Raw genomic sequence first — 23,461 nt, 5'->3', positions numbered from 1 at the left:
TATTTCCTCTTGCATAAATAATTGGAAATCCCATCTTTCTTTTACAGAGGAGGCCAATGTCTTCATGATCCTCTCTCTCCTGGATTCCCATCAGCCTAACACCAGTCTTCAACTCATACTCAGCTTGGGCACTTATGGTGGTACCATTCTACACATGAGGGTAGTATTTGGACCTAATCTCCTCCCATGACCTCTTCAGGTCCTACTCATCTGTGAACACTGTATGAGCATCAATGCTCTTGCAAACTGTAGCCTTCTGTCCCTGTCAAGGAAAAGGCAGGATATGCCACTCCCTACATTTCTTAACCAAGATCATCTTCTATGAAATGACAGCCATAGAAAATTGGCTGCAAAATCTACTAAGTCAGGTTTTAACCACCTTAGAAGAAGCACCACTGGTTTTTTCAGTCTACAATGGCACTTGTATGAAATAAGTCCCTCATGAATCAAAAGAACAAACCAAGTTCAGATTTATTAGCGTAAGCTCATTTTTACTAACATACAGCAAATGACATATTAACTTTAAAAAACCCCAACCAAACCAAACTTCTTTTTTCAGGGGAATAGACACAGCAGGGTGTCTGGTTGTTTCATTACAGCCTGTCACTACAACTGAGGTTCAGGTAAGCTTCTCTGTTAGGCAGCCTCGATTCCACACTTTCTGTTTTTATACCTGTGACAATTTATGCCTCAAAAGCATAAATTTTCCATTATGCCACATATTTTCCCATCAAATTTGCTTTCTGGCAAATGCAGAACAGGTTTTACCACATGCCTTAAAGATATGAGAGTTCCCAGTATGAAACTCATGACCGTTCCAAAATTTTTAAATGCCTTTTGACTGATCTTACCAACCTATAAAACTCAACTTCTTACATGTATCTTTCAAAGCTTGTGAGGAAACTCATGTTACGCCTAGAGGCAGGAGATAAAGATATGCAAGGAAATAACAAGATTGAAATGCCATGTACTTCACTTGTTAAAACCTTGGCATTTTGGGTTGCTCAAAGATTCTGGACTTCACATTGAAAAAAAAACCCCACCCTTAAGATATTAATGTCCATCTGCTTAAGAATATGTTGTTAAAAGCTTATGTTTACTAAGGCCTTAGCTTTTTAGCTTCTTTAGCTTCTTAGCTAAAAGAAAAACATAGGGCAGCCTAATTGGCAAATGCAGTATCTTTTATTAAGTCAAAGAATAAAATGGGGAGAAAAACAAAACTCTTGTGGGCATCCAAGCCCCTCAGCCAACTTGAATCACAAACAGCAAATATTGGGGAGAAATGCTAGTTATTTCACAGCTGAAAGACAAACAACCTACTTTGAGGTACTCCATTTTCTAATGCTCCCTTCTGCCAGCCATCACCAAACACTTCCAGACTCTCACTTGCCCATTTATTAGTCAAAGATGGAATTTCCTGCAGAAGTCACAGTTTAGGGGAAGACGATAATACTGGTTTTAACTTCTTTTATCATGTTGTAGCACCAAACTAACATATCCAAGTACCTCCGAAACCAGATCAGTACTGTCAGTGAGGATGTGTATTGCTCTGTGGGTATTGGGAGTGAAAGAAAAAGGGGGGTTTAGGTAGGAATTGTACTTTCCACGTGGATAAGAATGTCTTTGAGGCCACATAACTGTCATTGCTAAAAACCAAAATCTGTTCCACCATCTTTGTAGACTAACACAAAAGGAGCTCTGTAATCAACCCGTTCCCATACAGTAATGGCTGTAAATGAAACAGCTTTTGTTAGAAGCAGGATGTACCTGCACTGTCACAAAGTGCAGCCACAAGAATTCAAACTCTCCTGTGTTCTACAGCCACTAGAGGTTTTTGCTAGAGAGATAGTTTATTATTTTTTTAATACTAGCTAAGGGTCGGTGACATTTCCAGCTGACATTCTGTACCATTTATAACTTCACTTGTGTAAGAAGTGCCCTATCACTGAGTTTTTTCAATTACTTAATGTGTGAACCTCATTTCAGAGAGTTCATCCTACCTGAACTGTGTAAAGCTACATTATTCAGTGTAAATCACTAGGTTTATTCTAATGTCAGCCTATTACATATAAACTCAGGACAGTCAACCTAAGAAGGTTTCTATTTTATGTTTGCTTTCTCGTTGATCATGAATGGAAATGAGGTTTTTCCTTGCTCAGCTTCCAGAACTAACTTCTCATTTTGCCATTTCAGAGTCAGAGAGAATGCGGGATTTTTCAACAACTTTGCCTATTTGCAACTGATTCATGCATTTCTAATTCAGTGTGATTCCAAATAGCACAGGTATGATATGTATTTTCTACTGGTCCTAGAAGTCCAAAACCATTCAATGCGCATGGGTTTAAATGTGCACTCAAAATTTATTTGCCATGAGGCTTTAAGGTGTTCCAGAGCAAAAACATGAGAAGCAATGACCAAAATGCTGAGAAGCATTGAAAGTTAATCAGATATAAGAAAATTAGATGGTATTAGCTCTAGGCATTCAAAGAGCATAAACTGTCTTGACCAGAGATCTGAACAGCACACCATGTTCCAACAGAATACTTGCTCCCACATCACTCATACTGAAGACCTGGTTGAAACAATCTGGATTTCCTCCTCGACTTTTTACGTTTGGTGGGAAAGCAATCAGAGGGAGGTTCAGGAGTATTCCTATTCCTCACCTTACCAGGAAATCTGTAAACAAGGGGGAATTTCATGGAATATAGGAACCATGTAATTCCCTCAATATAGATATCATGAAAATATATCCTGAGAACTTCGAGAAGCTACTTCCTTTTCAGCACACAATGTGAGCTATGTGTTGTGAGACCACTCTTCTACATGGACAAACTGAGGGCTGGAGGCATTTATTTACTCACAGCATGACTAAGATAAAAAATTTCTAACTGGAAGGCCCCTGAACAATCCAGCTGATAAAAAGGAAGGAAATTTTCCCTTGTGCTACACAGGACTTCCAGCTGCCTTTAGAAGGTTCCTACTCACTAAGGCTCGCCTATTCTCCACCGAAGATAAGGCTGTCTCTGGAGTCTTCCTGCTTGTGTGTGGAGGAACTACAGAAAACAAAGTAATTTATGCCCCCTCAGAGCATAAACCATGTTACCTTTTCTGAAATGATCGGTCAATACTCCTTGACAATGAATCATAGTGGGCTTTATGCACAGCCCATGTCCATATTATGCAAATGGTGAAAGAATTCTAAGGCATGATTTGTGAAAACAGAGACCCATTAAAAGCAGCATATTGCATGCATCTTGGCCATTTGGGGCTTCATGCAATATGGAGGGAGGGAAGGGGAAGGACACTCCCAGGTGGCTAAAACAACTTTGTGGCTCCCTGACTACAAAATCAAATAAATAAATAATAATTAAAGAAAAAAAAAAACCCATCAAAGAAAGAAACAAACAAGAAAACACTCACTCAGAGAAATAATTCAAGAGTCTTGAACCCTTTTGATTTCCACCTCCCCATACCTAACTATCCAAAACTCAGCTCCATCAGTTTAAGAAAAATCGTTACCTTGGCTTGAAAAGAAAAGTAACAAAAGAACAAAAAGGAAGCAAACAAGGACAAGAGGTGCCTCTGTTTGCCTCCTAGATTTGGGGAACTTTGAAGTTCACGTTGAGATGCTTTTGCTGCATTATAGTAATTGAAAATTTGGGGTAGAAGAACTAGGAATGCTGAAGACCTATGTTTCTATGACAGCTTGTAGCTTAAAAACCCTTCAAATGTCATCAAACAAGAAGTGCCGGGCTTGCAATGAAAGAAAAATGTTTTCCTAGGAACTATTTTGTTTAAAGTTGGCAAAGCAGAGTTCCTTTTGTGGAGGGCTAATGAGGCAAGGTGCGGAGTAGAGAGCTGCAGGGCTAATGAAAGTGCTTTAACTAGCTCTTATGAAGTGAAAACTACATTTTCCTTCCCAGACTTGCACTGGATTATCCTGGAAAGAGCAAACAGGAGAGAAATCAAGAGCAAAATGCAAGAACAATAGCAAATACCACAGATGAGCTATATCTTTGACACCAAAGAGTCAAAGATGTAGCTGAAACAAACCGATAACCAGAGTTCACAATCCAACTTGGAAACTCTGTGGCTTCCAAACAGGCATCTCATGGATTCGTCAAAATGCCTACTCTGGAAATAAGAATTGCAGAAAATAGAGAGAAGCTTTCTGTGCAGAAGAAGAGGTATGACTTCTTGGAGAGGGGAGGTGTGTTCTGCACTTAGGCAGAGCACAAAACCAAAAGCACAGCATCATCAGAGACTATGTCTATCTCGCCTGGCAGCACTCCATGGAGAGATCATTGAGATAGGGCCAGCCAAGGTGGCTCTAGAACCAGAATCAGAAAAACTCTAGTAATCTCAATGTTTCACTACAGATAATTAATCCTGAAAAAAAAAAGGTAGCACTATACTAATGAGACTATGCTGCTTCTGTGACTTCATTAACAACTTTTCTTGACTTCATTCTGTGCTGTGCAATCTGTGAAATTAGCTCATTTTCCAGGTCTGTTACAACCATCTTTTGAAACCCTTGACATACTGTCCCACCCTCTATCTGCAAAAAGAAGATCTACTTTCTTTATATGGGCTATTTAAATTGGTTTTCTTTAAAAAAACAGATCGTTGCTCAGACTAGTACTTCCATGTATGAACACGTATAGTTTCTAAGCTTGTGTCTTATTGCTCATTGGGGATCTCTTTTTGTTCAGAGAGAACATTTGTGGAAGTTTTTCTATGATTTTTGCAGGGAAAGGCACTGATCGTTCCTTTTCCGTTATCTCACTGACATGTGCAAGACTTGGAAGATTTCAGGACCAGAATCAGAAGATGACACCACCATGAATAAAACATCCTCATGCTAAGGGTATGTGGAGATGTCTTTTGACTGAGGACTAAATACTAAACATTAATTAGTTGCGGTGTTAAATAAGCAATTTATTTCCAATAATTCATTCTATACCTTTAACATAATTCATTCTATTCCTTTGGCTTAACCAACTGTGTGTAGCAGATAAATATTCCCTGTGTGAACACCCTTGGAATTCAGTTGAGTTCTTACAGTCTGGGTTGGGACTCCCTGCACAAATAACACAAGGCAATGGAGCTGCTCCCTGCTGGACATTCAGGTTGTGTGACTGATGGTGTATTTCTCACTAGTCCAGAATGTAGAGGAACCCACAGGTTGTTAGTTCAAATTTTTTTCACTGGTTTAATTTGTCTTTCATGAATAATTATTACTTTTGCTCACTAGCTACAGACTGCTTTTCTAGACAGATAGCCCTTATATAGAATCATTCCAGAGAAAGTCTTGCTCTTTCCGTCTTATATAAAGTAATGAAGACATAGATCAGGTAAACAACAACACAGTGAACATTTTCAAAGGAGTGAGCATATACAAAAATGAGATAATAATTCATATAATTATACAAACATGCATTACCTTGAGGGCGTGCACATGTATATTAATATACGACTGTCCCACCCTTCTGCCTATCCTCAGTATAGAATGTCAATGCCAATTACTACAGTAAGTAAGAAAGTTAATTCCATGAGTATGTGGATTATTGAATGCTTCCAGCTGCTTTTTCACTCTCTATGAAATAACAGCCCCAAGCTTCGTGGATTTTGAGAAAAAAAAAATAATAATTACCTGTAATGACTGCTCAATGTACCTGTCACGGCAGCACAATCCCTTTTTGTACTCTAGAGCTACATAAAAAATAACCCTATGCAACACAGGTGTGGGAACAAGAAGTCTGCAATGTTTGTGAATAGGGTACAGATAGTTTAAACAGCTTTGGCTTGCTACTGTCCCAACCAGGATAGCAAATTTTTTAGTGCTCTGCATAAGTTCATGAAGGATGATGTAAGTTAAGGAATGACTTTTGATTTGTCTGTGGTATCGCTCTGGGGCAACTCAAAGCCATCAAGCTCCTTTTTCTAGTTTAATATATCTGCAAGGCAACGGCAGCTAGGCTTCAGCTATCCATGCCTTTTTCAATATTATTTGTGAGGACCTGTTTTGCAAGTCAGATATGGCACCAGCAAGGGCTTAGCTGGAATGCAAATTACTCTTCAGCAGACTGCCAGAATTAATGGATGGCGTATGGGATCATATTCTTGGTTTGTTCTGCTTCAAGATTTACTATAATGGAAGGCTCTGTTTCCTTATTACTGTCTTCCTCTGTAGACTCCAGAGGGAGATCAATGACTAAGATTCATTCCCTGCTGTTATTCCTTTGTCTCAGTTCTTTAGAACACTCTTTTCTTTCCTCACTTTCTTTAATTTGGCCCGATTTGCTCTCCAAAGGGATATTAATTTAATACATTTCTAGCCTACCTTCTGACTTCGGAGACATTCTCCACAAGCCCATCTGTCCTCAGCTTTCAAAACACACGTATAATAAGCTGGAATCTTTATCTAGCAAGGATATTCCCAGAAACAAAGGGATCTTATTCTAAGCAAATTAAGCTATTAATCCTTCTCTAAAGCATAAATTCTTAAAAAAAAAAAAAGAAGAAAAAATCTTCAAATTCCTATGGGAGCCCTGAAAAGGAAATAAGACTGAGAAAGTACAAACCAAACAACAGACGCAATGCCTGAAACTTTTCTGCAGATTGTGTGTTTGAATCTAATTATGGCTACAGACCTCCTCTTGTATCCCTCAAGTATTTAAGCATTTTGCTGCTTTTTGAAACATTGGTAGTTCAGCAGAAATACTGAATGCCCTGTACTCACCGTTATTACTATGACTTTAAAAAGTCCTACCAGTTTACTGATAATGCCATAGCCACTTCAGGGATTTAGATAACCTGCACAGCAAGACGTTGTTAATGAAGATCACAGCTTAGTGAGGCACTGAGTTAGTAAGTATGGAGGAAAGACCACAAGCACATGTTTACAATCAACAGACTACTAATGGATTACAGTTTGACAACACAGAGATGTCAGGAAAACATTTTAAGTGTAGAGTGCACAGGATAACAAGACTGTCTATGATCGCTAGCAAATTAAACAATATTAAAATCATTAAAAATATTAACAATTAGCAGAGCAAACTCAAAGTCTTCCAAGCCAGTGCTGACATTGGCAAAGTCATTTGACTTCAATGCCTAAGGATTGTGAACCACAACCTTAAAGTTTGCATCTCTACAGCACCTGCCATTAGAACTTTTCAGCACGTTTTACAAATACAATTTGGCTACATTTCATAATGCATCTTGCCCAAGGTTTTCTCTAAGCGCCATTTCACTGATTTTATTAACAAAGAAACTAAGTGGTGTTAGATACCTTGCTCAAAGTACTTACACAAAAGAGTTCCTGAAGACTATGAACACCATTACTATAGATGCTAGAAATCTGTCCACTTCTGCTAAGGATGGCTTTCAAGTGAATGAGTGCATCAGAGCAATTGTCACTACAAGAGGTGAAGAACTGGTTTTCAATCACTTGGAAAACCTCCTATTTCCTTGAAGAAAACATAAAAGCTAAAAAAATGGAAGTGATATTAAACAATGTGAGGATACGTATCCTGTTTATTTACAATAGGAATGCAAACTGAGGAGAGCTGTAGGTAGAAATTCTTACTGTGTGGTAGGTGAACAGGAATAGGGAAGCTTTAAGAATAATACTGTATACTGCTGTGTTAAGAAAATCCCATTTGTTTTTTTGAGAAAAAAGCCATACCACTTCTTTATGATGTATGTGTTATAGTTACGGTGTGAAACCAGCCATTCCACTGAATGCAAGTTTGTGACTTCATAAAGTGACTGACAATACAGAAATCATTTTACAGTATGCTCTAGAATCTGTCTCTCTCAGGCATTTTATGTAAGATGAGGCTGGCATTCCAGTTATTCCTGGTATGAACCTTGGCTGCTACACAAGGAGTGGACACAAAATTCTTTGCAGGACATTGACTAGCATACAAATTTCACTTGAGACCCCACAATTTCTAACTGATCAGATATGGGTAGAGACAAGCCCCTAGACTCCCATTATCAGATTACAACAGATGATACCATAACAAAGCCAGCAGTATGTGAGCTCTGCCCCTGTGCAGGAAGAAGTGTTGGTTCACTCTCAGCAAAGGGTAGTGGTAAGGTGGGATTAAAGTGAGAGCTCCCAACTTTCAGAGAGCCACTCTTGGGTTTTGGGTTTGTTTTGTGGGGTTTTTTTCATGAAGCAGCTTTTCTGGAGGTGGGCCTGGAAATTACTGAAATGAAAAATCTTCAGTGCTAAGGTCTTTATGGGATATGTATCCTTACAGTATACGAGTACATAGGAAATAAATAAATATATGCACACATGAAATATAAACCACAAAGAACACTAACTGTTGATAAGTAACTTCCTTGTCTATGATGTGACACATGTTATTGTATGGGAGACATATTACTGTGTGGCTTACAAACAAACACAAATCTTGTTTAGATCAGCGACTGGGTATTTCTCATACTGTTTATTTCTTCTACTGTTACTTTTTACACTGAAATGTCTTTGGAGAAGGGACAGTCATGTCCTACAGAGGTCAGCACCAAACACAGTGACTTCACAGCCAATCTGGCCTCCCTGCTCTACTGTAACACAGAATATTAAAAACGCTTAGCATTTCTGTCAACCTTTTCTTCTAGTTACTGCTGAAGACACGAAAGGAACAGTGAGCTCAGTTTCAAGTAGTGAAAACTGGCTGCACAAACCAGATGATTCTGGATTCATCTCGCAGCAAGCTGTTCAGCTCTCCTAAGTAGCAATGGTGGTCAAAATTTACACTGGTGGGTTAGGTGAAAGGGAGTGCGTAGACAAGCCAAGGAAGGAGCCTCTCCTTCATTGTATAATCCTGAGTGCACACCTCACTGTGAAGTGCTAAGTGAGGTGAAAGCTGCCTTCTCACCTCCGCTTGTCCTGTTGGTGACTCAAACAGCATGTGAAAAGAATTTACAGGGAAGGATTTATATACAAATGTGACAGAAAGTACATGCCCAGGGTATTTAAAGAAATACAAGTACTCTTAAAGTATAGTTCTTTATAGGTTTCTTTGTTAACTGCAGGATTTTTTGGCTGAGTGGAAGTATTTTTGTAAACCTGCCTCCAACGTTCACTATAGGGGCTGTCCAAATAAGCAACACGACCTGAAAGTTAATGTCAAGTCTATAAAATTAACTTACAAATGTCAGAACCTGCATTCATTTAAGGAGAAAAAAAAAAAAATGTAGGTGCCAGTTCTGATCTTATTGCTGATCTGTGCTTGGTTTTATTTCAGTACATTTTTTCTCCTTGCTCTTGGGGCTAAGACATGTCTAAGTGCCTCATGGCACAGCTTGACAGCGTGATTGTTGAGGGCTTTTCCCATCGTCTATTACTATGGTGTTATGTTGTGGCTGACTGCACTTCATTGGCGCAAGGTATACACGAGGGAAGAAGGAGGGGACCAGGACTACACTACCTGAGAATGTAGTGCAAGTGTGGTTAAATGAACGTGAATGTGCCTTAAACTGGAATAACTTCTGCCCTTTCCCATACAGCTCACTAATTCTAGTTTGAGTGCATCCTGGACAGGTGTCTTCTGCTTTCATTACTGCAGTACAAATACATTACTAGTACATAGAAAAAGGGCATTTTTGTGTTCAGAGAAGCCTTAGTGGGTGTCTTCACTAGGACCATCAAAAGTTCTGGGAAATTGGAGATTGCTATTCAGAAACAACTATGTGGCCTCTACTGTTTCCCAGACACCATTACTCTCCAGCTGGACACATTTTATGACATCCATTTCCCCTTCCTTCCCTCTTGCACCCCCATGTTTACCTGTGACTGACATCGGAATGGAAGTCATACCTACACAGACAAAGAGCCTATAAGAAAAGATGTCAACAGAACAAAGATTAGGTTTGACTCAGAAAAAAATTGCCTGTTTTTTCTGGATCAGTCAGTACATGCACGAACCAAGCTTATAAATATGTGTCCATATTTCTTTTTTATTTGTTCAGAAACTGCCTATTTGTTTTGGTGTGTTAAAACAGATAACGCAATCCACACTGGCACTGCTTAATCTGTGCCTATTTTTGTTCCTGTCTACATTACAAATTTATTCTTTACAGGTCAATTATCTGTCTGTGTCTATAGGCAGGCTTCTCATTTTCCTCGTTTCCTGTGTAATTGCACTGGGAAACAAAACTTTCCCAAACCCTATTTCACCATGTCACTTGAAATTAATAGTTATTAATTCTGCTGTCAATTCAGGAACGAGCAGGGGGGGAAGTTAGAGTTCCTGGATAAGAGAACACGACGATGGAGAGTTCTGGTGAGATTTACCACCTAAACTATAGTTTCTTGCCACTATGGATGGGTTCATTTGTCTGCTGTAGTGAATTTATCTGCTACACTCCAGCCTTGCCAGAAGCTCAGTATTCTAGATTTTCAAAGTATTTTCAGCCAAACTATTGTTGGCTGGAGGTGAAGAGGAATCTGTCCACCCCAAGGGAAGGGGAAAGAGGGAAAAAGGGAGAGCTTTGAATTAGGCATGAAAAAGCAGTTTTAAACAGTGATACAATCACACAGCAAGTTACCTCAAAAAGGTATAACTGGAAATGCATTCCAGTTTTAATTAAGAAAGTTCCTGCTCACCTTCTAGCTGGTCAAAACTGGAAAAAAATGAACAGGTGTGGGACAGAACTATTGACACACCTAATCTGGATGTTGTCTCACTCATACCCTTCCTTGGCTCATTCCCCTAACGTGGGGAAACTCCCTTTGATGGTAGAAGTAGACAGTTAACAGCTTTGCAGATGGTTATCAACAGAGAAGTAGAAATGTGTCATTTTGTCATCTCTGAAGAACAGTGACAAATAAAAGTTTTATTGCATATAAATATGGGAACATGCATCCTCATCTGTCAATGCAGAAGAGCGAAAACACTGCATACATTGCATCAGGCCTCAAACCCTCTTTAGGCCATGGGATGCTTTCCAGAGAGGTCATGGACAGATGAGCAGTAAATACATTCAAGCGTACAGCAGAGGCAAAGCTATGTGAAGGAAGGCTCACACTATCCCTGCCCTCCAAAATTTGGGCTTCTTCCTAAGGTCATACTTGTACCTAGGGTCATACTGCGTGCTACATCGAGCTGCATTTCCTCTTTGATTTCAATCTATTTGACCATAAATGCTCAAATTGTGCAACTAGCTACAGTAAGAGAAGAGTTATTTGAGTGACTTAAAGCTATAGAACTGGATTTGTATTACGGAAAGTATTCCCATTTGAAGAAGTGTAGAAATTACTCAGAATCCAGTTCTCTAAAGTAGTGATATGTCCTTTGATCTGTATAGCAGTGTATAGAATGTGCCATTCACCACAAGACAAAAAAAGAGAAAGCTGTAATAGGTATTGTGTATTTATCAGATGAAACTACACAGCAAGCAGCAACAAACTTGAAGAACTAAATTATGATATCTGTTGCTATTTTCAAGGAGAGGTTGAGAAAGGTAGAGAGGAATGAGTGAGAAAATTCCTTCCTGATGTCAGAACCATTTGCGCAGACTGAAGAGGTACTTACAGATCAGGCAGCTAGGGAAAAAACTTTTTACATGTTTTGTGTGTGACCTCTGTATCACACATGGATTATCAATAATGAGTTTTTTGCGTGTGGCTCTGCAAATGCTTTTGACAGCTAAAATCACACATAGAGAATTTACATGCATCTGCGGTACAAAAGAATATGGCATATATCATGTGGTAATAAATGTACCCTGCCAAGACACGCTAAGTCATTAAGCTTTAAGAACTGCCAGAAAATATAATACCTTAAGTAGTTTGTATTAGAAATATTCAACATGTTCACAACAGAAAAAAACCTATTTTTGTTTACCTGTAAAGAGCATGGTTACCTGTGGGATTCTTAGCGTCTATATCTAGCACCAACTCAGTAATGTAGGAACATGTACGTAGGGGCTAAGCATTTCCTGGGATCTGAGTTAACATACAGCTTGTGGGAACACTCACACTTTCCCTGTCAGCAATTACCGAGAGAGTCTTGGCAATTAGCACTGGTTTTGACAGTCTGTCTTCCTCAGTGTGTTTTAGGATTAATTAGCGAACACCTCATTAAAAGTGTGTCCTATTTTTCCAGGCCATACAAATACAGAGTAGATAGTCCCTTTCTAATATGTATACATGTATCTAGCAGACAGAGCTTTTAGTAGGTGTCCAGCTTTCTCACAAGTACAAGAATTCTTCCATACTCAGCCTTGGTGATTGTTAAGTGCAATGCAAAAAGTGACTCACTTAGAAATGGGAAGTTAAACTTCTCCAACAAAGGTCCGCTTTTCTTAGTATTAAATGTTCTGATATTTGTCTTACTTCATTTATACACCATCCATATAGCCAGGAAATAAAATTAAAACACGCATTAATCAATATATTTGGGACATGGTTTTAAATTACTTTGAACAGCTAGTTATATATCCTCTGCTTAGTGAATTAACAGGAATAATGTGCCAAATCACTTGAAAATTCTCACTACAGTGTTTCATTCTGCAGTGAGAATGAAACAATACTTTCATTTCAGATACCAAACAGCTTCCACCTTCTGCTGGGAAGGAAAATGTGTCAGTGCAAAATCACGCAACAAGAAAATAACATGATAAAAGAGCTTCCTTCATGCGTAAGTCATTGCTGGCTTATCTTAGCATGTGTAGTACAGTTTTCACACCTTCATTTTGTAATTATGAAAAGAAGGAAGAAAAGGAGGCAACTGACTTTGCATTGGTACATAATTGGGCACGAACTAAACGTAAGAGATGAGCTTTAGGGCTTGTTTATACTTCTGCTGATCTGAAGAGGAAATTTACATGCTTTCCACACCAGCCTTTCTTCAGCTGAAAAGATTTATCTTGCTAATTATAGACTCACAGAATGGTTTGGGTTGGAAGGGACCTTAAAGCTCATCCAGTTCCAACCCCCTGCCGTAGGTAGGGACGCCTTCCACTTGACCAGGTTGCTCAAAGCCCCATCCAACCTGGCCTTGAACACTGCCAGGGATGGGGCAGACACTACTTCTTTGAGCAGCCTGTTCCAGTGTCTCACCACCCTCATAGTAAAGAATTTCTTCCTTATATCTAATCTAAACCTACCCTCTTCCAGTTTAAAGTCATTACCTCTTGTCCCTATATGCCCTTGTAAAAAGTCCTTCTCCAGCTTTCTTGTAGGTCCCCTTTAGTTACTGCAAGGCTGCAATCAGGTCTCTCCAAAGCCTTCTCTTCTCCAGGCTGAACAAGCCCAACTCCCTCAGCCTGTTTCCGTAGGAGAGGTGCTCCAGCCCTCTGATCATCTTCATGTCCCTCCTCTGGACTCGCTCCAACAGGTCCATGTTCTTCTTATGTTGTGGGCCCCAGAGCTGAATGCAGAACTCAAGGTGGTGTCTCAGGAGAGTGTAGTACAGGATGAGAATCACCTTGCTTGACCTGATGGCCACACTTCTCTTTACAAGTACAATTGGCTGCTGGGTCATGTTGAGCTTCTCATCAACCCACACTCCCAAGTCTTTTTTCCAAGGGCTGCTCTCAATCCAGTCTCTGCCCAGCCTGTATTTGATACTGATGATTGTCCTGATCCAGGTGTGGGACCTTGTACTTGGCCTTGTTGAACTTCATAAGGTTGGCATCGGCCCACCTCTCAGGCATGTCAAGGTCCCTCTGGATGGCATCCCTTCCCTCCAGCAGGTTGACTGCACCACACAGCTTTGTCTCATCAGCAAACTTACTGAGGGTGCACTCAATCCCACTGTCCATGTTACTACAAAGATGTTAAACAGTACCAGTCCCAACACCGACCCCTGAGGAGTGCCACTCATCACTGGTCTTCACTTGGACATTGAGCCATTGACCATAACTCTTTGAGTGCAACCATCCAGCCAATTCCTTATCCACTGAGTGGACCATCCAACAAATCCATGTCTCCCCAGTTTAGAGACAAGGATGTCGTGTGGGACAGTGTCAAGTGCCTTGCACAAGTCCAGGTAGATTTTACTCTTTCCTCACCCGGATGGATCCTTTGAGAAAATCCAAGGGGAAAATAGGAAAGCTTGCTATAAGCATTGAGGAATGTTATGGAACTCCAAGTTTGTTGGCATTATGGAGCTACTTTCACTGATATTTGGAAATGGATCAGGCATGGTGCAGTAGGTTATGGGATAACAATATTCTCAACAGGCTAACACAATTTTATCCAAAATCACCAAGAAATTGTGAAGGTGACTCTGAATTCCAAGAAGAGACTGCCTTTCTGGCAGAAACATTTGGGTAGAACTTTCATTTAGGTAAAATCTTTTCAGCAAACAATATCACTATATCCTTGGAAATGTGCTGGCAGCTAATAGCACTGTTGATGGTGTGGGTTATTCATTGCTTATATTCAGTAATAATTGAACTCTTCAGATACACTCAGGAAATGTCTGGCTTTGCCTCTTGTACTGTCTAGAGCTTTGACATAAAATGCCAGCCACAAACAATGTTCCTATTTAGTAGCTGCCTTTGGCATCTGGCAATTTGAAAGGCTGGATCAGCAATATTTTGAACAAATGTGGCTATTACTAGTACATGGAGATAGAAGGGTGTTGTGTTTGTTGTAGTGCCAACTTTGAGAGACTGATTACTGGGTGTTATGTATGAACACCTTTCTTAATCTTCGTCTAGCATATCTAATTGTGCACTGTATCATACCTGCTCAGCGAGAATATTATGTTGTCCACTGCGTTACTCGGCAAAGAATAGGAAAATACATGAATGGGATGTTTACTGAATGGGATGTTTACTGAATCCAACTTTAATTTTTACACAACAGCTTTTGCAGAGCACAGAACCAAACCAAATGCCACAGCTCTTGTCTATGGCAGTGAGACATAAGTCAGGACTAACAGTTGAGCAAGATGCTGTTGGCTTCTGTATGTGTTTTGTTCATGTCCCAGAAAGATTTTCAGCTGATAGGTTGCTTGAGGCTACATTTTGCAGTCCTTTTAAAAATCAGCTCAGGAGATACTAGATACTGCTGGCAATTTCCTGGGTTTCTCAGCATTTATTTGACTACCCTTTCACTTGTTCTCCTCCTTTTCACTTGTTTGGCTGCAGCTGTGACATCTCATCCTCAAACAGGAGGAAGGCATGTCTGTTGTCTTACAGATGTATGAGAAGCACCACCTTGTAAAGTTTAGTCTCTCTCCTGAAATGACATCTAACTCTCACCTGACTTCTATGAAAGCCAAAGTCAATATGCAGGGATGTCCAGACTGTGGTTCTTGCCTTATATCCTGGATGTCCTCTATTCTGGTCTTCTCTTATGAGACAATTAGGTACTCCCTAATACAGACCACTGGAGACTTCATGGCCTCCCTGGGAAGACATATGTTTAGTAACTTCCAGGTTTGTTATTTCTAACACGTTCCCCAAAAATTGTTTCTTGAACTAATATTGATATTTTCATGGAGTAAAGCCATACACATCAGAGAAAGGAACACCTGAAATAGCCCATGCTACTGACTTACTGCATTCCTTTGTTGTAATCACAAATGTTGTATCTTCCCATTGACAACCGGTATTCATACCATGTCTTTGTATAGTGCATTTTAGCTTTTACTGCTTTCAATTCCCCAGCAAAGCACCAGCGCCATTCATATGGTGAGGAATGTGAAGTTCAAGGGCAGCCTTGGCTGCAGTGACCATGCAATGGTGGAGTTTGAGATTCTTAGGGTGCCTAGGAAGGTGCGCAGCAAGCTCACTACCCTGGACTTCAAGAGAGTGGACTTTGGTCTCATCAGGGGTCTGCTTGGTCAAGCACCATGCAATAAAGCCCTGGAAGGAAGAGGGGCCCAAGAAGGTCGGTTAATAGTCAAGGATAACCTCTTCCAAGCTCAGGAGCGATGTATCCTGACAAAGAGTAAGTCAGGCAAAAGTGCCAGGAGGCCTGTGTGGATAAACAAAGAGCTCCTGGACAAACTCAAACACAAAAAGGAAGCCTACAGAAGGTGGAGGAAAGGACAGATAGCCTGGGAGAAATATGCTGCCCCAGGAATATGCTGTGGGAATTTTCCCACTTTCAAGGGAATTTGCTGCATGTGGAAAGGCATTGCATTGACAAGTCCCCTGTGTTACCCCCTGGCAGACAGTGTCACATCCAGACTATGCACCCAAAAGCTTCTTTAGCACAAGGTGGCAGGTGTCCACACAACCAGAGAGAGGTCAGTTGAAGAAACAGGCAGAGGTTCCCTGAAAACTCCATAGTGAAGTACTGTCCACAGTTGGCCTGTGAGGATCAGAAGATAGCAAGGAAAGAAGAGAAATCTGAAAAACAATAGAGAGATGTCTTGAAGAACAGTAGTTCTTCTACAGAGAGGAAAATACTCATTTGTAGATTTGCCACAAGCACTGTAGGACAGACCCCCAGGCAGTGTAGATGTTATGGAGCAAGTCAAAGAAGCCGTTAGGTGGCTCTGTGCTTTCGGCTTTCTACCAGACTGTAGCCAACATCATGTTTTTAGATTAATTGCAGCTAAATATTTTCAGTTCCTTTAACCTGTTTCCTTCCGCAGCCTACAAGAAAACTTTCCAGACAGGCGTTAAAAAGTCAGCTCCTATATATTTTAATGGACAAGGAAATTTTCCAGTTATATCAGCTTTTTCCCAGTCCTCCTGGGACCAGAGTTTGGCAACATTATGATATGAGAGAAAGGACTAATGATATGTCTTTTACATCAGGTGTCAACAGTGTTGTGTTCTTGGTGAACAATAGGGACATTAAGCATGCATACCACTGATCTAAAGTGTTTCTTAGGAAACAGTGTACGAGGTCAAAACTAAATCTTCATTTCTCCACATTTTTTATTCATTGTCTTGAATTATTATCTAGATCCAGTGCTTCCTTAACAGAACAAAAGGAATGCAACACCAGACTGGAAATGGGGTTGATCATTGTGCTCCTCTAGAAGATTTCTCCTTGATCTCAGAATGACTGGTCTGGCGAAATTGCCTGATCAGCAATATGGGGAGCTGACCACAGCAGTCAAGCCATAAGACCTCCAAAGCAATCAAAACTTGTCTGAGCAGCAGATGGGGTGAAACAGTAGAGACAGAGGGATCCTAATGCACCTCATATGTTTCCTCCTTGTCAGGAAACACCTTTGAAATGCCTCAAAGGAATGAGGGTGTGTAACTCTAAAAAGGGTGACATGGTCAATAGCCCAACTTATGTGCATTTATAGCAATGCACACAGCACGGATAACAAACACGAGGAGCTGGAAACAACTGTGCAGGTAGCAAGCTACGATCTAGTCACTGTCACTGAAGTGTGGTAGAATGAACATCATGACTGGAGCACCACAGTCGATGGCTATAAAATGTTCAGAAGGGACTGGCAAGTGCACTCTGTTGGTGTTTGGATAAGGTCATGTATTGTGTTTTGAGTGATGTTTGAACACTATACTGTTACTTGAACAGTTCTTCAAAAGCTGCCACATCCACACAATGCATGTCATAATACTTGTGACTAAATCATAAAAGGAAAATATACGAGTACAAAAGTCAACAATGTTACAAGAATGCTTTTATTAAGACACCAAAACTCTGCTAAACAGACTCAGATAGTCTCAACAGCAGTTTCTGCTGAGCATGCAGGGTATCAAGTACAAGCTACTGTTCTGCATTTCATCCTGAAGACGAGGGCTCAGCTTTTGTAAATGGGATAGCTCCACTGAAATCAATAGGCAAATCTCTAAACCTGTCACCTTCAAGCAGTTCAGGACTGTAAGTACTAAAAACTAGAAAAATATTTATAGTAAAATAGCTTCTCCTTTCACTGTATTCAGAAGGCAAACACATTATATATTTGAAAGCAATTTGAGCAAAAGGTAAGAGACCTACATAATAAAAAGCTAATGGTTATGTTCATCACACTCTGAGATTGCAAAGATAATTTGCAGTTTTACTAACGAATTGCAACCAAATGGAACTTTTTTTAGATCAGGATCTGGTAACTGGTATTTCATCAAGGAAAAGACAGCTCAAAGATTTTTACTCCTTGTAGATTCACTTGAATCAAAATCAGAATGCAAATGATTATTCTGAAATTTATTGAAGTATTTAATAGGTATCTATATAACCTAAGATAAATCAGGACAACCTTTTGCAAAATGTAAAAGTCCTTTACCCAGTAATCTCAATACTTTAAAGAAATAGGACCAGAGGAGGGCTGGAGTGGGGTGTAGAAAAAGCAGCTTTCTAATGCTATTCTGTAAAAAAAAAAAAAACCCAAAACCCAAAAAACCCCACAAAAAACAAACCAGTATCTAAAAGATATGGCTACTAACTGTATTTGTGAATTCAAGTTAATGACCAGCTTCCACTTAGATTTATTTATAATGGTGTCCATTGAACTTAAAGAGGAATTAGCTTGTTCACTGGAAACTACTGGTTTACATGTGACCCAGACACAGCAGACTCTATCACTGCGTAGGAGGAGTGCATGCAGCAGTCAAAACCAAGGGGTGGTGGGGACAAGTTACCACACTGCTTTACTCTCCGTCTTCTAACACGTTCACTGAGGTGGAGGTTTGGGGCAACAGAGTGAAGAGCAGTGCTTCAGGAGAGAGCCCTGCAGGAGATGCTTACTGTGTGGAAAATATTTTTGTTCCAGTTTATCCAGCTGAGCAGACTGTTGTTGTATCCAGTGGAGCATATAAACTGAATCTGTGCTGCTGCACTAATAGTAGGGTCTTGCAGCTAGGCAAAATTCAGCTCAAATTTTTAACTATTCTGTTGCAATTAGAGTGCTCTCACTTAGGTGAGCAGCACACTGTGGTTTGACTGCACAGCCATTGTGGTCTAAGTAAACAGAATATGCAGGTACCAATTGACTTATCTGGAAAAATGGGGCTGCCAGTAACAAAAATAGTTTCTTTTTTCTTTTTTTTTTCACTGAGTCTTTGTTAATAAAGGAATTTACTCTCAAATCTCAAAACTCACGCTGAAGAACACTCTGAGTAGGTTAAGCCCCAGATTCGTTGTGCCTTTTCTTTATTTGTGGAAAATCCAATACTTGTTCTCCAGCTTCTGTATGCTTAAGGTGTTGCACAATTAAGTCTTCAGCGTTTGAAGCTGTTGCTCAAAGTTTCAACCTCACCTTAAGTAAATAGTGAATTACAAACTGTAAAGGAAATCTGATTTTCTTCCTGGAATATTTATAGAAACATGCAGCTTGCCAATAGTAATGGCACACTTGATGCTAAGATGGGCACATGGTAACATTGCACAGTGGGAGACCCAAATATTGGAACTTGAATAGAGAACCGTTAAGTCTTTCTTTTTCTCTTCAATTTTATCCATACAAAAAATGCCAAAATTCACTTCAGCCTGGAGCTGCAGGCACAAGTAGTTTTCAGGACACCAGCGAAGAGCCAGATTAATAAATAAATAAGTAAATAAGAGGAAGGATTGAAGCTTTTTATATGCAACATTGGTTTGGACGAGTCAGTGTTGCAAATAGTCATGACCACCATTGTGAAGAGTGATGAAAGCCAAATGCTGAATCAAGACAAGCTTCAGTTCTTCATGTGATGAAACATGATCCAACTAGAAAAAATATAAAGCAAACTAATCACGATTGAAAAAGGTAATGGACTACCTTCCATGTAAAGTAAATACATAGGAAAGAAGAGCTGAGTAGTTCCAGCATCTAAAAGGAGCCCTTAGCTGAGACTCCAACATAATGTATAACGTTCTGAGCCTGACAATATCCTTTATGCTACAACATTATTGCACAACTACAGAATTTCCATTGCTGTCAAATATTGCAATCACCCATGACCACTCACGAATATTTCAAAGGGATGAATGAAGACAAGCTATTCTTCTCTCAGCCAAGAGACTCAAAGGCTTCATATATAGGTTTTAATTTAATAGACCTACATATGCTCTTTCCACTAGATATGGTTCTTTAGTGGGACCTATGTCACTGATGGAACTGCACAGCCGATGGCATTGCACCAAGGAGCCCTGGGTACTTGCCCTTTGGGATCCTGACAGGCAGCCCTGCCCAGCCTTTGGGAAGCAGTCAGAGCATCACCCTCACTTATAATGACTTCCTAAGAGCTGCCCATAGATGACTACAGAGGATGGTCTTTGTAATGTAAGACTAGTGAAAATAGAGCTAATAGTGATTATGCAAGATTTTAGGAGCTGATAACTGGAGTACAGTCTTCCCTAACCTTTCTCTGTGATATGTATTAAGAGTCATTGGACTTTGTGAAGTGAACTAGATTATCTATAAATACCATCATGATGAGTTTAGTAAACTTTCTGTGGTCATGGAAGCTGCATTGTCATGTATGAAGCCTTCATCAGGAAAGAGTTACTGTGAAACTCTGATAAATATGTCAAATAAGCCTGTTCCCATCATTGAGTTCTGAAGCAATGTTAGGTGTTCTTTTTCAGCAAGCCAGCTTTCTCACCTCTCTCTCCTCCTTTTAAAGGGGCAAACATACAAATGGTGGTGAGCAGCTAGAACATACTTGTTTTAAGGAAAAAGTGCTGAAACCTGTGGTATTCTGGAAAAGCATTACATTCCTAAGTTGCAGAGGCAGAACATAGTGGTCAACACTCCTCAGAGCTGTCTTTCCAGACTCTCTGCAGGCCTTGTAAGTACTGCTCATCAACTAACAATATTTCAAGCTCTTTATGTCTGAAATCCCATGATTTTCTTGAAAAACACCCCTTAAAAAAAAAAAGAAAAATTAAACCCAAGCTTTTGCACAAAGGGATAACTTCTGAAGCAGATTTATAAAGAACGTGGTAAAGTTTCTCTTCTTTGTCATACTAATCTATGATCCAAAATCAAAAGTGATACGCTTTTTGTGGAAAGGGTTATTGGTGTACTTCTAAAGTGGTGTACCATGTGCTCTGAGACTGAAGCCATGAAGGAAGACAAAGAAGAGAAGGCTGTCTTCCTCCTCTGGAGTCTGCAGTATTTGAAAACAGGCAAAAATAGTAGGAATTTCATTCTTATTTCTATGACCTCCATCCCCAGCAAACAGGACAGGAGGTTCAAATACCTGTAAACAGAGGATGCTCATCTGCAAGTATTTAACCATTTCAGGAAGAGATAAACAGCTAAAAAAACCCAAAAAAAAAGTAACTGATCAGAATTCAGTACTTACATCTGGTAATCTGGAAATCACTAATCATAGAACACTTGGTAGCTGAAGTTGTCAGACTTGATTCTGAAGTTGTATCTTCCCATCTTTCGCTGGTACACGAAGATGATAAGGCTCACAACTCCCAGCACAACGCCAAACACAGCAAAGGCAATGAGGATGATGTATCCAACTCCCATGCCAGCCTCCTTCTCTCTCTTCAAATCAGATCCTAAAAAAAAAAAATCAAGAGTTGAAAGAAAAAGGTTTGAAATTCCTAAATCTTTTCCTAGGTAAGGAAGAAGTCTTGCCCACAAATTAACCAACATGCATGTTGAAGCACAGAGCTGTTGATACAGAAGTAAATCAGCCTTTTGGGGAGAGTGATTCTCATGGAAAGGTCTGTGAGCCACAGTCCAAGTTCTCTTTTTACATGCAAGTGTAGAGTCCTTGCAAACAGGAGTGTGATGTGTCTTTCAGTTTTACCTCTCTAATTTTTGGTTAAAATAAGAATTAAAGGGTCAGCACTGATGACTTCAAAATGCTGCCTTTCTTTCAGAATGACCCTAGAAGTGAAGCATTTTCCCATCTTAATCCTGCTCCCATTCATTATTATTATTAACCACTAATATTCTATGCAATACTGCTTTGGCTTGTCTTGGAATAATGCCCTGAATGTTATGTAGCTTGGATACCACTATTGCATACCTTTGTGGCTGCCAACAGTACCCTTTGGCCAAAAATCTTGTCTCTAATTACAGGCAACTATGCATTAGCATTTGTCTTCTGTGCACCTCAGGCACTGCACAAGTGCTTGGCTAAATAAATGCTGCCCTGAAAATGTATGCAGACAAATATGTGTTTTTGTAGGTGTATCAAGCATTTACAAGAATGAATTAGAAGTGTGCAAGAGTATGTGTGTAGACATGTCTACTCTACTCTTGTGAGATCCCACTTGGAGTACTGTGTTTAAAGAAGTGTTACAGATGAGCATAAAGCAAATGAAATGGTTTTTAATAATCATAGATGCTAAGAGGTCACCACGCAGCTTCTCTTCTCCAGGCTGAACAGCCCCAACTCTCTCACCCTGTCTTCGAATGGGAGGTGCTCAAGCCCCTGATCATCCTCGTGGCCCTCCTCTGGATTTGCTCCAACAGCTCCATGTCCTTCTTACACTGAGGACACCAGAATTGCACACAGTACTCACAGTGGGGTCTCACAAGAGTGCAAGAGTATGTGTATAAGTATGTCTACTCTATGTACACAGACAAGCAATGTTTTCACTCTCTTTTAACCCGTATTGTACCACTCCACCAGATTAACCAAGGTGCTGTGATTCAGCTGTGCTCTGCCACTTTCTCTCATGGTAGCAATGAAGTCAATGCCAGGGAATCCAAGGAAACACAACAATACAATCTCTTTATCTCCTCTGATTTTGGACTTCAAAGCTCAATATTATTGCTGTCTAACAACAGTGTAAACACTTGAAAAACTGGTTGCAATCTAAAAGATTCCAGCTGCTTTCACAGTTTGCAAGTTTGATTTTGTGCCTGTTGTACTTGCTACCCTGTGCAAATAGCTACACGAAGCACTTTATCCTTTCCTACATTCCATTGGCAATCTGAGAGTCACTTCATCAAGGAGGGCACATGCTTTTCCACACTGCCACATGGCTTCAGTAAGAATGCCTGCTCCACAGAAAAACATGGAGGGGGGAATGGAAACCTTACATCACAGGTCTTCAGGTTCTTCTGCCAGTCAAAAAGAATCTTGAAGTGATAGTTACTCATGTCCACTTTTTGTAAGCATCTATTCATAACTCACCAGCTGATTTACATAGGGGTCCCCAGGATGTTCTGTGCGTAGCAATGGTTTCACCAGTCTTCATGAATCGAACTGCACGGCATCTCTGAAACAATCAATTCAAACTCTAACAATATGGCTTCCTAATTAAAAATAAAAAGCCTTTGGATGAGTATGTGAAAACCCAGGGCTATTCTCACTCATTGGGTTTTTTGTTTCTTAATGTTATACTTTGTTAAACTGAAATAAGCACCAAATGGAAGTTCAAAAGAAATGGCAATAAGGAAACATCAGTATCAAATCTGTAATTAGACACACTGGAAAACACTGCTGTGAACAGGCATTTCACACAGAGAGTCTCTTTCTTTTCAATTAACTTCCTGTTTGGTTTAAAGAAATCTTATGGGAGAATAAACGTCTCACTATTTCTATATGTGGGGCTTTGCAAACATCTTTGTTTGGGTGTTTCTACTGTCTGTGGCAG

At 39.9% G+C, this 23,461-nt stretch overlaps 1 protein-coding gene across 1 annotated transcript in view; it reads right to left on the bottom strand.

Moving 5' to 3' along the window:
• Positions 1-19,508: 19,508 nt before the first annotated feature.
• Positions 19,509-23,461, bottom strand: part of UMODL1 (uromodulin like 1) — a 43,662-nt gene continuing 39,709 nt past the window's right edge. The window contains exons 19-21 of the mRNA XM_030477896.2: positions 22,999-23,083; positions 21,199-21,406; positions 19,509-19,615 (exon numbers count right to left, since the gene is read on the bottom strand). Coding sequence (XP_030333756.1) covers positions 21,219-21,406; positions 22,999-23,083 — 273 coding nt within the window. The 3' untranslated portion in view covers positions 19,509-19,615; positions 21,199-21,218. The remainder of the gene's footprint in view (positions 19,616-21,198; positions 21,407-22,998; positions 23,084-23,461) is intronic.

Source organism: Strigops habroptila, chromosome 2 (genome assembly GCF_004027225.2).
Source record: "Strigops habroptila isolate Jane chromosome 2, bStrHab1.2.pri, whole genome shotgun sequence".
Taxonomy (NCBI): domain Eukaryota; kingdom Metazoa; phylum Chordata; class Aves; order Psittaciformes; family Psittacidae; genus Strigops; species Strigops habroptila.
Note: the sequence above shows the minus strand (reverse complement) of the source record. Positions and strands in the feature narration are given on the sequence as shown.